Source organism: Phyllobates terribilis, unplaced genomic scaffold, assembly GCF_046119375.1.
Source record: "Phyllobates terribilis strain yellow unplaced genomic scaffold, ASM4611937v1 Scaffold_11__3_contigs__length_659146591, whole genome shotgun sequence".
In the NCBI taxonomy this organism is placed as follows: Eukaryota; Metazoa; Chordata; class Amphibia; order Anura; family Dendrobatidae; genus Phyllobates; species Phyllobates terribilis.
The window spans coordinates 515,690,264-515,706,527 of record NW_027362771.1 but is presented as its reverse complement, the minus strand read 5'-3'; the positions used below and the strand labels follow the sequence as shown (position 1 = coordinate 515,706,527).

At 49.2% G+C, this 16,264-nt stretch overlaps 1 protein-coding gene across 1 annotated transcript; it reads left to right on the top strand.

Moving 5' to 3' along the window:
- The first annotated feature begins 11,827 nt into the window (after positions 1–11,827).
- On the top strand, positions 11,828–15,868 carry LOC141166708 (zinc finger BED domain-containing protein 4-like). Its single transcript, XM_073653658.1, has 2 exons — positions 11,828–11,985; positions 13,040–15,868. The coding sequence occupies exon 2, from the start codon at positions 13,203–13,205 to the stop codon at positions 15,747–15,749; it is 2,547 nt and encodes an 848-aa protein (XP_073509759.1). The 5' UTR covers positions 11,828–11,985; positions 13,040–13,202; the 3' UTR covers positions 15,750–15,868.
- Positions 15,869–16,264: the final 396 nt, after the last annotated feature.

Genomic DNA, 16,264 nt, shown 5'->3' with positions numbered 1-16,264 from the left:
GGAATCCCCTTGGGGACCATGGGGAGCGGATTACCTAGCGTTTCACAAGTTTTTACGCTGCGGAAATTACGTGGGCACGCAGCCTTAACATATTTCACAGGAAAACAGTTTCATTTTCGTTTTTGAACGTTTTATTGTGAGCCCGTAAAAGTGGCTTAATACCTTTGACCACGTTGTTGACAGCAGTGACCTGGGGGTCAGAAATGCTTCCAGGGGCGATCCCCATGCTGTCCCCATGTCATTTCAGCACTGTCACTATCGTTTTGGGCACTTTTTAGGCTTTCTACAGACTGCCAGGGGTGCCGCCGCAAAAATGCTCGGGTCTCCCATAGACTAACATTGGGCTCGTTGCTCGGGTCGAGCACCCGAGTATCACGGTGAGCTTGGCCCGAGCTTTGAGCACCCGAGCATTTTAGTGCTTGCTCAACACTACCAAATACCCATATTTTTAAGCGTGCCCTAAAAACTCATTTCTTTAGACTGGCCTATCGCCTCAACATAGTTATCTAACTCTCCCTGTTTTGCCTTTCCAAAATTTTCTTCAAAACCAGGACCCTCTTATCATCTGTTCGTACACCCTACATGAACTTAATAGCCCTCTGTGTCTGTACACATACTGGTTGGTGACCGGTTCATGCTGCATTGCTTGAACACCCTATTTATTATATTGATGGCTGGACTGTACAATACAAGCAATTGTTACCATCCACCTTTCGTGTCTCCCCTATTTCCTCATAGATTGTAAGCTTGCTAGCAGGACCCTCACTCCTCCTGATGATTTATGTGATTATTTTATTCTGTAATGTCTTTTAATGTCTGTACAAGTCCCCTCTAAAATGTAAAGTGCTGAGGAATAATATGCTGCGCTATAGAAATAAAAATATTATTATTATGCGGCCAGCCAATCACAGTAATACCAGTAGCCAACATGGCAACGGCATTACCGTGATTGGCAAACAATCTTCGCATGTTTAGTGGCTGAAAATCAGGCACCAAACATGCGGAATGGCGGATCGAGCATGGCATCCTAGTGCCAAGCAGTACCAAGCATGCTCGCCCAGCACTGGTCACAATGTGTTTTACTGACCCATATTCTATTCATGGTGCTACTCAGATACCCCTCCATTCTGTATTATCTTGTCTAGTACTATTTAGTACTTTAGTTCACTTTGACATGTCACTAGTGATGAGCGAGTATGTTTTGTTAACCCTTTCGCCGAGTATGCTTGGCCGAGCGTGCTCTGGCTTTAAGTTTTCTTCCCTCCGTGAACATGATTTGCGACTGTTTGACAGATTTAATACATGTGAGGAATGCCTGTTTTTCCAGCATTCCTCACATGTATTAAATCTGTCAAACAGTCGCAAATCATGTTCACGGAGTGAGGAAAACTTAAAGCCCGAGCACGCTATAAATACTCGATGCTCGGCCGAGCATACTCGGCGAAAGGGTTAACAAAACATACTCGCTCATCACTACATGTCACCACTAGTGATGAGCGAACGTGCTCGCCACTGCTCGGTACTCGCCCGAGCATCATGGTGCTCGACAAGCTCGGCACTTGGCGAGTATTTCCGGGTTGCTCAGGCGGGAACTCGGGTCCCCTCCCTGCATGTTTGGCGCTCTTTAGAGAGCCAATGAACATTCAGGGATTGCCTGCCATGCACTGTAATGCCGTAGCCATTTGGTTGTGGGCATTACAGTGATTGGCTGGCCGCACAGCGTCATCAGGTGTACATCAGACCAGGCTCCGCCATGTTCGTCACAGTCACTCCGGATCAGACAGTGTAGGGAGAGGTGCTGCTGCTGTGTCAGGGAGAGATTTGCTTGTGTATTAGGTAGTGTAGGGAGAAAAAACGTACATTACACATATCCATCTTAACAAACAGTCCTTTTCAGGACTAATCCATCTGCAGAGATATCAGGCAGGCAGTGTATATAGGCAGGCAGGCAGTGTATATAGCAGACTACAGTGCACAGAGCACTCCAGTCCACTTCTGTCGGCTGCTGCTGTTAGATATTTCTGGAAATAGGCCCAGGTCTCAGGTGCCAGGAATAATTTTTTTTGCATCTTAATCCTCATTGTTTGCTTAAAAAGCAATCCAGAGAACATGGTTTTTCTGCGCCATTTGCTTGTTGGCACTGCAGAATACAGCCAGGTCCTTTCCATATTACAGCGCTAAAAATCCATCTATTTAAAACTGTGTTTTCTCCGTCACACGGATCACATATACGTTTTCAGAAAATACTGCCATTTCTGGCCTCCATTAAAAAAAAATTTCAGTGTGTCAGCAAAGTTTTTGACATTGGTTTGCTGTTCAAAACAGTTAACTACAGGCCAGGTATTTAAAACTGTGTTTTCTCCATCACACGGATTACATATACGCTTTCAGAAAATACTGCCATTTATGGCCTCCATTAAAAAAAATTTTCAGTGTGTCAGCAAAGTTTTTGCTTGTGGAAGATACTGTCCTCCATTTAAAATGGGCAAGGCACGTGGCAAGGGACGGGGAACTGGATGTGATGGTAATGGTGCATGCAGAGGCCGAAGGACAAGGCCGTGGGCAAGCCGAAACTGTGCCACAGCAAACAACCACATCTTCTCGCCTGACCTTCCTGTCCCAATTTCTAGGGGACCGCAGCACACCACTATTGAATCCAGAGCAGTGTCAAAAGGTTGTTGGTTGGATAGTAGATAATGCTTCCAGTCACTTAGCCACCACCACCACCCTGTCTTCCACACGGTCAAGTCTCAGTAGCCGTGAGCCTGGACCGCATATTCCTCACCTTGATCCTCCTTCCTCCCACCATGCCGAATACCCAGAGACAACTGATTCTACACTTGGACACTCTGAAGAGCTGTTCACTTTTCCTTTTATAGATTCGGGACTCTCATCCGGTCCACTTGAAGCGGGGCAAGAGGAGATCGCGTGCAGCAATGCCCAAATATTTGAGCAGCCACGGTCACACGAAGGCGACAGTGGGAAAGTGTCACAAGAGGTGGACGATGATGAGACACAATTGCCAGAAAGTCAGGAGGAGGACCAGGGTGCGGAAGTGGATGACGAGGTGGTGGATGATAGAGTAACTGACCCAACCTGACAGGAGGACATGCAGAGCGAGGACAGCCGCACACAGGGGGAGGGAGGCAGAGCACCCCAACAGGCAGGAAGAGGCAGTTTGGTGGCCGCAGACAGAAGGCAGGCAAGCGTTCCCCTTAACACCAACACGAAGGAAGTTGCCAGTACAAGTGTTAGGTCTTCCCGAGTCTGGTTGTTTTTAAAAGACTCTGCCGATAACCCCAAAAAGGCCATTTGTAACACTTGCCAGGCCAGCATCAGCAGGGGTGGCAAAACGACCAGCCTGACCACCACCAGCATGATCAGGCACATGGCAGCAAAGCACCCGACTTTGTGGGCCAAACCCCAGGGTCGAGGAACAATGTCTGCGGGTAGCACCATTGCTTCTTCCGCTGTTGTGCATGCAAGCCAATCCCCTGTCCATGGTGCATGTGAAGATGCCTCCTGCCCTGCACCTGTCGTTGCACACTCTCAAGTAGCAGCATCAGGAAGCACGTCAATGTCCTTGTTCCAGCGCAGCATTCAGTTGTCCATACCCCAGTCCTTGGAACGCAAGTGACTCGCCCCCTGGGCCGAGGGGCACCCGGAACCGGGCTTCTGGGGATTGCAGTCTCTGTGGCGGTGACCCGTTCCCGTGGCTCAGGGTGGTCAGACCAATGGCAGTCTTTTGTGGGGGCTTTTATGGGTTAATGTCCGACTACGCCACCCGTGGATTGCGGTCAGCGTGGACCGCCGCTGCAAGGTAGACCGCTGGGGCTGATGGTGTATGCAGCTGAGGTAGTGTGACTCCCCACGGGAAGAGTGCAGCCCCAGGGCAGTAAGAGTGGATGATGGGTGTGATGGTGCACGGGCGTCCCAGCACTAGTAGTGCTGGTGCGGCGATGAAGCACAGAGACGTGGGGTTGCAGTTCAAGTTCTTTACTCACAGTTCTTTATGTCCCAAGTCATTCCGCGGGCAATGACTGCCCAAGCCGTGCTGCGTCCACCTGGCAGGGGGCTCGGTCAACCCCCAGGCAATTCCAGGGTGTGTCACAGGACTCCCTTCTACTCCTTTCTCTGGCCGTGTCCCACCAGTGACACTACGTCTGTCCAGCTCCCGCGGGCCTTCTCTTGGGAGGGCTTCGTGCTCACCTCCCTGACCCTATGTGGTATGCCTTTCTAGTAGGTGTAGTGAGGGGTCGCACCAAGATATGATCGTGACCGCCGGTCCTTGGCTGAGGATTAGTCGTCTCCACCAACTTGGGATCCGGTACCCTGTTCTGCCAACCCGTCACCCGCAATCTCCTGGGCCTTTGGGGTTCCTTCTGCCTTTGTGTCTCTGGGCCTCTCTTGGTGTTCTGTTCCTTTCTTCCTTTCCTTTCTGTTCCTGTCTTTTCCGCTGGCTCTGGCCTCACAGGCTAGGCCCGCCACCGGAGCAGAGCTCCACAGAGGCCCTGCTCTGTCACTTCCTCTCTCAGACTGAACACTGATCTAAGATGGTGCCCACCTTATATACCTCTCTCTCTGTGTATGAGCCCAGGTGACTTGCAACCAATGGGCTCCTACCTATGCCCAGAGACCGTCCCCTCCTGCTCCTACATCACTGGGTTTTCCTCCCCCCTCCCCACTCCAGCCAGGGACAGATGCTGTCGTGCCTGCACTTCTGTCTAGTGGGAGCACCGTTGAGCTGTCCCTCGGAAATGGGGTGTGTGTGATGCATGCAGCCTACCGAGCCCTGGTCCACCCTCCATCCTTACCCGGGAGTGGAATATCACACCTCTGGCAGAGGTGCAATACCCCTGTAGTGGTCGAACCCTCGGGGTGCTACACAAGCGCAAATATGCAGCCAACACCCCACAGGCCACACTACTAAATTCTCACATTTCACGACTGCTTGCGCTCGAAATGTTGCCTTTTAGGCGGGTGGAGACGGAAACATTCCGCAACCTGATGCCGGCGGCCGTCCCTCGGTACTCGGTCCCCAGCCGCCACTATTTCTCCCGATGTGCCATCCCCGCATTACACAAGCACATGTCCCAAAAATTAGCCGTGCTCTCAACAACGCAGTTACCGGTAAAGTCCACCTAACCATGGACACGTGGACAAGTGCTTGTGGGCAGGGACGGTACATCTCGCTGACGGCACACTGGGTTAACATAGTGGAAGCTGGGACTCAGTCGGACCTTGGGAAGGAACACGTCCTCCCGACGGCAAGGATTGCGGGCCCTAGGTCAATCAGAGTTGCTCCCACGGTCTACAGCTCCTGCACCTCATCCTCCTCAGCCGTTTCCTCCTCTTCAGCCTCCATCTCCGAAATGACCACATCAGTCACAAGCTGGAAGCACTGCAGCACTGCCTCGGCCAAGCGGCAACAGGCTGTGTTGAAGCTAATATGCTTAGGTGAAAAACCACGCAATGCTGAAGAGTTGTGGACAGCTCTGAAAGAGCAGGCAGATCTGTGGCTCACACCGCTGAACCTACAGCCAGGCATGGTCGTGTGTGACAATGGCCAGAACCTGGAGGCGGCTCTGAAGCGAGGTGAGCTCACACACGTACCATGCCTGGCCCATGTGCTTAACCTCGTGGTTCAGCGGTTTCTCAAATCCTACCCGGAGCTGCCGGATCTGCTTAATAAAGTACACCGCCTGTGTGCCCATTTTAGAAAGTCAGCTACAGCTTCCGCCGCCCTTGCAGTGTTTCAGCAGCGTTTGCAGCTTCCGGCTCACAGACTGGTGTGTGATGTCCCCACGCATTGGAACTCTACACTGCAGATGTTGGGAAGGATTTGTGAGCAGAAGAGGGCAGTTGTTGAGTACCAGCATCAACAAGGCCGTCGGTATTCAGTTCAGACTCGACACATTAGACCTCAGGAGTGGACATGGATGTCAGACATATGTACCATTCTGCAAAACTTTGAGGACTCCACCAAGATGGTGAGTGGCGATGATGCCATAATTAGCGTCACTATTCCGCTTCTCTGTCTTCTGAAATGCTCTCTGCTCACAATCAAAGAGGATGCATTGCAGGTGGAGCACAATAAGATGGAGCAAGGAACCATACAGGGTGATTACACACAGCCCTCATCTCATCCCAACGTGGATTGGGTGACAATGAGGAAGAGGAGGAGGAGGAGGAAGGACAGGAGCTAGTTTCATGCACTATAGATGGTACTACCTGCACAGCTGTCATACCGTCTGTTCAGCGTGGATGGCCAGGGGACAGAGAGGAGGAGGAGGAGGAGGAGGAGAGCATGGTCAGTCATCCTCTTGGTGAGGACACGGAAGTCTTGCCTGTTAGTAGTCTGGAACGCATGGCCGAGTTTATGTTACGTTGCCTTTCCCATGACCCTCGCGTTCTCAAAATTTTGGGTGACAGTCATTACTGGTTGGTGACACTTCTAGACCCACGCTACCAGGAGAACTTTATATCTCTTGTTCCTGAGGCGGACAGGTCTACAAAAATGGGGCTGTATCAGAAGGCCCTTGTTGCGGAACTATTAAAAAAATTCCCATCTGAAAACGCTGGCGGCAGAGGGCACACTTCGTTGGACAACCAAGAAGTACAGGCAAGAGAGACACAACTTCAATCCAGCAGAGGCAGGGGAACACTTGTCAAAGTTCTGAGAGAGTTTTCTCAGACCCTCCCATCGGACAGGCCCTGAGGCGCGGGTTACTCTCACAAGGAGTGCAAAGTTTGGGAACATGCTGTGGGAGTACCTTGCCAACTGTACCAACGTCCTCCATGATTCCGCTGTGCCTTATAATTAATGGGCATCCAAGCAGGATACGTGGAATGAACTGGCTCTCTATGCCTTGGAGGTCCTGGCCTGCCCTGCCGCCAGCGTTTTATCAGAGTGGGTTTTTAGTGACGCTGGTGGAATTATAACTGATAAGCGCATCCGCCTGTCAACTGAAAATGCTGACAGGCTGACTCTTATAAAAATGAACAAGGGCTGGATTGGGCCATACTTCTCCACACCACCGAATGATAGCAGCGTAACATAATCTCCAATCCAGTGTTTTTTCTTGGGAGGTGTATTCCCATGCACCTTTTCACACCCACACATCGGTATACGCTTCCTGATTTTGGCTATTTGCCCTTCTCCTTCTTCTCATCCTCCACCACCATATCACCAGGGTGACCGTGATCCGTGATGCAACTCCCACCTAATTTTTGTAAAGGGTGTTTATGATGCCCGTAAAAAAAATTTTTTATACAGTATGTTCATGTATACCCCCCATGGGTAAATGTTTGCCAGCTCATACACTTAGTGCATGGGCATTACAAGTATAGGAGGCCCGCTCCTTTCTAATGGGAACATTTTTTTATAGGCCCTCCGCCACGTCTTTTCCAAGGGGCATTGAAGTGCCTCCTAATTTTTGGCAGCCCTTGCATTCACTGCATAGGCCAACACTATGGGAGACTCTCTCCTTTCTAATGGGAATTTGTCGTTACTGTGGCCCTGCTCTGTGTGTCTTTAAATTCTTAGTGGGGTTTTTCCTAAAATTGTCAGCCGTTGCACTCACTGCATACCCTTTAACTGTATAGCAGACCCTCTCCTTTCTAATGGGAACATGTCGTACCTTATTACTGTTGCCCTGCTCTATGTGTCTTTAAATTCTAAGTGGGGTTTCTCCCAAATGTTGGCAGCCCTTGCAGTCACAGCATGGGCATTACCACTATAGGAGACCCGCTCCTTTATAATGGTAACAAACCCGCTCCTTTATAATGGTAACAATTTTTTTACTGAGACCCTCCTCTATGTCTCTTCAAAGGGGTATTAGGTTGCGTCCAAATTTTTGGCAGCCCTTGCCATCACTGGATACGCAATAACAGTATAGGAGACCCATTTGTTAATAATGGGAACAACAAAGCATAGCCGGCTGATGGCTCTCTAACAATAGCTAGGGCCGACTGCTGGCCTTTCTAGAGTAGTAAGGGCCGCCTGATATCCCTATAAAAATAGGCTTTATGACTTTCAGAGTCCCTCCATCATAAATAAAACAGGATGTGTCTGATGATGTGTCACACACCACATTGCCAGAAAAGGTTGTAAAATGTTAAAATGACATTTCCCGGTGAATGCATTTGTCTTAAAAAAAAGCGTAAAAAAAACAAAACAATAGGATCTTTCTTTAATATAAAAAACAGTGTCACCAATTTAACCACAATGTAATCACATTGTTCATCTCATGCACCTCCTCTTCCATCTCCGAAATGACCACATCAGTAACAAGCTGACTGCACTGCAGCACTGCCTTGGCCAAGCGGCAACAGGCTGTGCTGAAGATAACATGCTTAATGCTTAATTGACAAACCGCCCAGCGCTGCAGAGTTGTTGAAAGCTGTAACACAGCAGCCTGATTTGTGGCTCTCACCGCTGGATATACAGATAGGGCATGGTCGTGTGTGACAATAGGCGGAAACAGGTGACGGAGAAATGACAGCCGGGGTAGATACAGTTTCCCTATATGCCAGTCCTTTCACTGAGCTAAAGAATATGGCTGTGGTGAAATACAACTCCCACGAAGCTGTTTCAGATTGAAAAATATTGTGCCCATCAGAGGATTTGATTCTGAAGGCTAACCTTTCTCCCCCGCTCAAGAGTCCCATAGCAGCTGCAAAGCTAGAGCTATCATGAACTCTCCTGAGGTAGAAGCCAAGGCACACCAGAGGATTCTCTGATGGGACCGTCCAACCCTGCCAAGAAGCAGTCCTGGCTAAGAAAAGTGTGCGGAAAGGTGCCCGGACACTCTATGGCTGCTTTTTTACTGAGGAGGAAACACATGCAAACACGGGGAGAACATACAAAGTCCTTGCAGATGTTGTCCTTGCTGGGATTTGAACCCAGGATCCCAGCGCTGCAAGTCTTCAGTGCTAACCACTGATCCAATGTGCTGCCGTTCACCCTCTAATATCTAACAGGCTGGAGAAACTTGCACCTACCGCCACTCTATTTTCAGCTCCTTTGTGAGAAATTGTATTTGGGTAGCCACTCAGTCTACCAAATAAAATTCCCGAGAAGGAAATTGGGGATGGCTTCGCTACTGGTACTGGGGGCAGTGCTAATACCATGGCGTCGTACCATAGTTTGCTGGAAATATTCCAGGCCGGTAGGAGGCAAGGAAATTCCCACAGAAAATTACCAGCAGTAATGTTCAGCGACCCGTGCTTGTAGAAGACGGAGACAACACCGAGAGAAATAGTGACGGCTGGGGAGCGAGTATGGACACGAGGCATGAGGCATGTGGTTGTGAAAAGCTTCCGCCTCCACGAGCCTAAAAGGCCATATTTCAAGTGCAAGCAGCTTTACAGGGCTTTCTGTGAGAAATGACACACAGGGTAGATAGGGTTTCCCTCTATGCCAGTCCTTTCACCGAGCTAAATACAACTGTCAGCAAAAAAAGTTGTGGACTGGCTCCATACCGTTCCTGGCCACATTCACCTGTCCACGTGTTTGTGGTTAGGCGGTCATTCCCAGTAAGTTCACTGGGGAGGGCAGGGGTAATGTGGGACCCGTGCTTGTGGAAGGCGGAGGTGATACCGAGAAATATAGTGGCGGCTGGGGACCGAGTATGGACACCCGGCCGCCGCCGGCATGAGGTTGTGAAAATCTTCCCGCTTCCCGAGCTTAAAAGGCCATATTTCAAGTGCAAAAAGCTGCCCAGAAATGTGGCAGTTTAGTGTAGCGGCCTGTGGGTGGGTGGTTGGCTGGCTGCATACTTGCGCTTGCATTTCAAGTAGCAGAAAACTAAGCAGATGGTGGCCTCTATCATCATCATGGCCTCACCTCGGCACTATGAACTCTCCTGAAGGAGAAGCCAGGGCCCGCCGGAGAAGTTTCTGGTTCTCTGGTGGGCCCGTCCAACCCTGCCGAAAATCAGCCCCGGCTAAGAAAATTGTGGGGGAAGGTTCCCGGACACTCTATGGCTGCTTTTTTAATGTGGATCGGCCATGCTTATGCATGTTATTTCTCAAACCGCATTACAGATCAGGCCATTGACCAACTCTGTATTCAAGAAATTAAATGCGCAAAGAAAGATGTGTGTGTGTCAAAGCACCACAGACAAGGGCGAGTTGATGTTGGACGGGCTGCCATTGCTTCTGCAACAAGCTGCATTACAGGACTTCCTGTGAGAAATGACACGCAGGGTAGATAGGGTTTCTTTCTATGCTAGTCCTTTCACCGAGCTAAATACAACCGTCAGCAAAAAAGTTGTGGACTGGCTCCGTACCGTCCCTGGCCACATTCACCTGTCCACGTGTTTGTGGTTAGACGGTCCTTCCCAGTAAGTGCACTGGGGAGGGCGCGGCTAATGTTGTGGGACCCGTGCTTGTGGAAGGCGGAGGCGATACCGGGAAATATAGTTGCGGCTGGGGACCGAGTATGGACACCCGGCCGCCGCCGGCATGAGGTTGTGAAAATCTTCCCCCTCCACGAGCTTAAAAGGCCATATTTCAAGTACAAAAAGCTGCCCAGAAATTTGGCAGTATAGTATTGCAGCCAGTGGGTGGGTGGGTGGTTGGCTGCCTGCATACTTGCGCTTGCAATCCAAGGAATGGGGTAGGGACAACTGAACGCTGCAGTGGGCCAAGGACGTGGACGGTGATTGTTGCAAGTCTGCAACGACAAGTTCATGGCGGTAGGCATCTTCACATGCACCAAGGATCACTTATGATGGGCACACTATTAGGCAGTGACCTGGGAGTCAGAGATGCTTCCAGAGGTCTTCCCCATGCTGTTCCCATGTCTTTTCAGCACTGTATGCATGTGTCTGATGATGTGTCACACACCACATGGCCAGATAAGATTGTAAAATGTTAAAATCAAATTTCCCGGTGAATGCATTTGTCTTGGTTGAAAGCAATGCAAAAGTGCAAAAACGCAACGTGTGAATATAGCCCAAGGTGTGGAGGAGTATTTTTGTTTTTGGTTATTTATTTTGCTTTATATAAATTGTACATGACATGGAAAAGATGTTCCTTAACATATTTCCCAGGAAAATCCATTTTGGTTTCGTTTTTGTATTTTTTATTGTGAGTCCGTAAAAGTGGTGTAATACTCTGACAATGTTGTTGACAGAAGTGATCTGGGAGTCGGAGATGCTTCCAGGGGTCTTCCCCATGCTGTTCCCATGTCATTTGAGCACTGTTCCCATCGATTTGGGCAATTTTTAGGCCCTCTGCAAACCGCCGGGGGGGGCCGCCTGAAAAATGCTGGAGTTTCCCATAGACTTACATTGGGCTTGTTGCTCGGGTCGAGCACCAGAATATTCCAATTTGCTCCTCCCAAGCAACGAACATCCGAGCATTTTAGTGCTCGCTCATCACTAGTCACCACTATATGTTTATACTAATGGTATCTTTCTCTCCATAGATCACCTAAATCTCAGATTCTATAGAACCCCCTGCTTGTGTGACCGTACAGGTACAGTAGTATATGTTCCAGCCTGACATCACTATTTATCCCACATATACGGTATATCTTTCTCTACTCGCTGCTCTACATCCTTTTCCACTAGTTCTGTGTTCCTCTCCCTTCCCCAGCTCGCTGTTACTCACACTATCTCTGTGTAATTTCTTCCGCCTCCCTCCACCTTTTCCAACATTCCTGCATATTCACTCTCCTGTCTTTTTTTCTCTCTGCACGCGGCCTCCCACTGGTCTCCATGGTAACCCCCCCTCCGGAGAAACATTCTTTGGTCTCCCAACATGCTGATATCTAAGCCACGCCCACAACAGTGACGCTGCGCACGAGCCTCCCCACACTGCCTCATTGTTTAGTCCCCCCCTAGATTACACCACGTCACTTCCAGTAATGGCCCCCTGAACACTTCCAGACGTCTGCAGCTCTATGTGCCGTACACATAACTCACAACAGGCCCACCGCCTGTGCTCTGCCACATTCCCGGCTCTTGCTACACAAAGGTAATTAGCCGATCAGTCTATGTATGTATTTATTTGTTTTACTCACTTATATAGCACCATTAATTCCACAGCGCTTTACAGACATATGTATCCACTGTATTCACACTTCTGTATACACTCACATCTCTATACACACTTATATTACATCCTTCCATTCATACACGTGTTATAAATCATTTACACAATCATATATTCCAAGACAACTGAGACGCTCCCGCTGACTATGTATTAACCCCTTATATACTTTTCTTTGACTACGAAGGACGAACAGCATAGAGTGTACTTCTGTATCTCTCTTCTGAAGCAGTGCTTGTCTACCAATCCTCTAATATCTTTCTGCTTCACCCTTTTCCTTTCCCTCCCCCATACCCCTTCCCCTCCTTTTCTTTCCTCTCGCTCCCTCCATCCAGGTTTTGAGATGTGTTTATTTTTTTGTTTCAGATACCCCCTTCCTCCTATATGGTGTGCATTATTTCTATACATTACTTATCGTACTTAATTATACCCTATAGGTCCTCCTTGACATGCACCAGGCTTATGAATAGCGTTATTGTTCCACCAAACTTTTACTTACCTGCCCCCATAAGGTTGTGTGCACACATTCAGTAAAATTTCTGCATCTCTTGGCAGGAAAAACGCAGCTGCGAAAACATGCGTTTTTTGCTGATTTGAGGGAAGTCAATGGTGAAAAATGCAGGACGAAAAGGCACAGAGAATTCACATGCCGTAGATTATTTTCTGCACCAAATCTGCAAGTCAAAAATACTCAACGTGTGCATGACACTTCAAGTTTCTCATTCACATTGCTGGCATCAGATTTGCTTTGGGTTTTGCTAGCAAAAAAACACACCAAATCTGCAATGTGTGCACACAGCTTAATTTGTGATAGTGATTAAGTTTCCACTTTTGTTCATTGTTCCCTCCCCCCCCCCTTTGCCCCAGCCTCCATGTCCATGTATTTGCCTTTGAACATCTGTTTTGTATAATTTTTTGTACATATCATTTCTCATACACTGTATAATATGTATCTATTCTGTAATTTCATGCATTTCAGATGTCCTTAACAAAGACCACTCTCCGTTGAAACGTTGGATCATATCTATTTTGACTTCTTTGTGGTGCTGAGGTTTCTACTTCGATTAGTCTGAACCACGAGTCCCTTCCTTGAGCATACTATATTTAGAAGGACAGTGCTGCTCGTCTTTCTCCTTCATCCAATGAACACAACAAAGCCAACTCAAAGGGGCTCCCTGGCGTGGCATTTCTTCAGGATATGCGATGACGACAAGACACGGGTGGTTTGCACGCTGTGTCATCAGAGACTGAAGCGAGGCATAAACATTCTGAGCCTGAGCACCACCTGCATGCTGAGGCATCTGAATGCAAAGCATGAGCTACAGTGGAGTAGACACCTGAAAAAACTTGAAACATCTGAGGCTCCTCCTGTTCCCTCTTCTGCTGCGGTCTCAGCCTCTTCTTCCTGCTCCCAATCAACAGGGTCACCTGGCTCACCACAAAGAGCAGATGCGACAGTATCACCACCACCACCCCCAGCAGTGTCACTGAGCATCTCCACACCGTCCCATGGAAGCGTTCCGCTGTCAATCCCCCAAACACTGGACAAAAAGAGAAAGTACCCCACTACCCACCCACGAGCCCTGGTCCTGAATGATAGTATTTCAAAATTCCTTGCCTTTGAAATGCTGCCATTCCGGCTGGTGGAGACAGACAGTTTTAAAAAGTTGATGGCAGTGGCTGTCCCAAAGTACGTGGTTCCCAGCCGCCACTATTTTTCCAGGCGGGCCATCCCTGTCCTGCACACAAATGTTGTGGACAAAATCAGGTGTGCACTGCGCAACGCTGTCAGTGGCAAGGTTCACATAACCACCGATACGTGGACCAGTAAGCATGGGGGAAGCCGTTATATCTCCCTTACTGCCCACTGGGTAAATGTAGTAGCGGCTGGGCCTGAGGCGGAAGGCGTTCTGGCACATGTCCTACCACCACCGAGGATTGCTGGACAACTTTCTGTCCATGTTGCCTCCTACTCCGATTCCTCCAACGCCTGCTCATTCGTTCAGCGTAACACCTGCACCACCAACTTCTGCACAGCCATGGGAAAACGACAGCAGGCTTTTCTGAAACTCATCTGTTTGGGGGACAAATCCTACACTGCACAGGAACTGTGGATGGGGATCAAACAACAGACTGATGAGTGGTTGTTGCCTCTGAACCTCAAGCCTGGCCTAGTGATGTGTGATAACGGGCAAAATCTCGTTGCAGCTCTGGGTCTAGCCAATTTGTCGCACATCCCTTGCCTGGCCCATGTGCTAAATTTGGTGGTGCAGGGCTTCCTTAAAAATTACCCCGAGATGTCAGAGCTGCTGCAGAAAGTGCGGGCCGTCTGTGCGCTCTTTCGACGTTCTCACCCTGCTGCTGCTCGCCTGTCTGCGCTGCAGCATCACTTCTCGCTTCCGTCTCACCGCCTCATATGCGACGTACCCACAAAGTGGAACTCCACCTTGCAAATGCTCGAGAGACTGTGCGAACAGCAGCAGGCAATAGTAGAGTTTCAGCTGCAGCGCACACAGGTGAGTCACTTTGCGGAACAACACCACTTCTCGACCAACGAGTGGGCCTCTATACGGGACGTGTGTGCAGTTTTGCGCTGCTTCGAATACTCCACCAACATGGCCAGTGCTGATGACGGCATCATCAGCGTTACTATCCCACTTCTATGCCTGCTTGAAAAAACGCTTCAGGCGATGATCGAGGAGGTGGTGGCAGAGAAAGAAGAGGTGGAGGAACAGGGACCATTCACACTATTATCTGGTGAGTCGTCCACACATGGCTCAGAGGGTGGGTTCCTGTACCAACAGCTGCCAGGTACACAACTGTCCAGTCAGGGGACAGTTTTGGAGGATGAGGAGGAAGATGAGGAGGAGGAACCATCTTCACAGCAGGGTGGCACTCAAAACAGCTCACGGGCATCACTGGAGCGTGGCTGGGGGGACACAGAGGACCCAGACGATACACCTCACACCGAGGACAGCTTTTCATTGCCTTTGGGCAGCCTGGCACATATGTGCCAATACATGCTGCTGTGCCTGCGCAACGACTGCCGAGTTGCCCGTATTGTTACCAGTGCTGATTACTGGGTGGCCGCGATACTGGATCCCCGCTATAAGGACAAAGTACCATCCTTACTTCCTTTACTGGAGAGGGATTGTAAAATGCAGGAATACAAGCGCACGCTGGTAGATGCGCTACTGACGGCGTTCCCACTTGACAACAGGGTCTCAGTGGAAGAACAAGGAAAAGGAGGAAGTCGCCAACACAGCTGGGGCACCGGCAGCACCTCGGAAGGAAGGGTTAGCCTCGCCGAAATGTGGAAAACCTTCCTCAGCGCGCCACAACATCCGGCACCACTATCTGATATGGTCCATATTAGCAGGAGTCAGCGTTTCAACAACATGGTGGAAGAGTACATGTCCACACATCTCCATGTACTGAGTGATGGGTCTGCCCCATTTAACTTCTGGGTCTCCAAATTGGATACATGGCCTGAGCTTGCCCTTTACGCTTTGGAGGTACTGGACTGCCCTGCAGCAAGTGTACTGTCGGAACATATGTTTAGCATGATAGGGGGTGTGAGAACAGACAGGCGCATCCGCCTTTCCACAGCCAACTTGGACAAGCTCACATTCATTAAAATGAACCAGGCGTGGATCCCAGAGGACTTGTCTGTACCTTTGGATGACTAAAGAAGTATACCAGCCGCACCCAGCCATTGTTATACTCCTCCACAGTTTGTTCATTCTTTTTTCCATTCCCAATGTTTTGAGGTCACCTCAAATTTAAAAAATAAATAAATAAACAAAAACAGTGTTGGCCACCTCCTTCTCCGCCTCTTCCACCTACACTGCCATGTCCACCTACACCTGCCCCTCAACCTCCTCCTCCACAAGACCACAATCAGATGAATTGGGGGAGGGGGGCATTGCTAGGATTCTTTTTTACTTTGTATGGTTTAAGAGACCCTTCATTTTTTGTGTTTGTAAATAGTATCTTGGTATAGGTAAAAATAGACTTAGTAGGATTCACAATGTATATCATGTTACACCAAGCTGACAAGATGTGAGTCTTGGTTGTGACTTTTTAGGGCTTGCCAGACAATTGTATTATTGGTTCGAGTGGGACCTGACAAAACATAGGTTCGCTCCCGGACCAATGTTAGTCTATGGGGCCATGCATATGTCCGATTTTTTTTTTTCCCTTG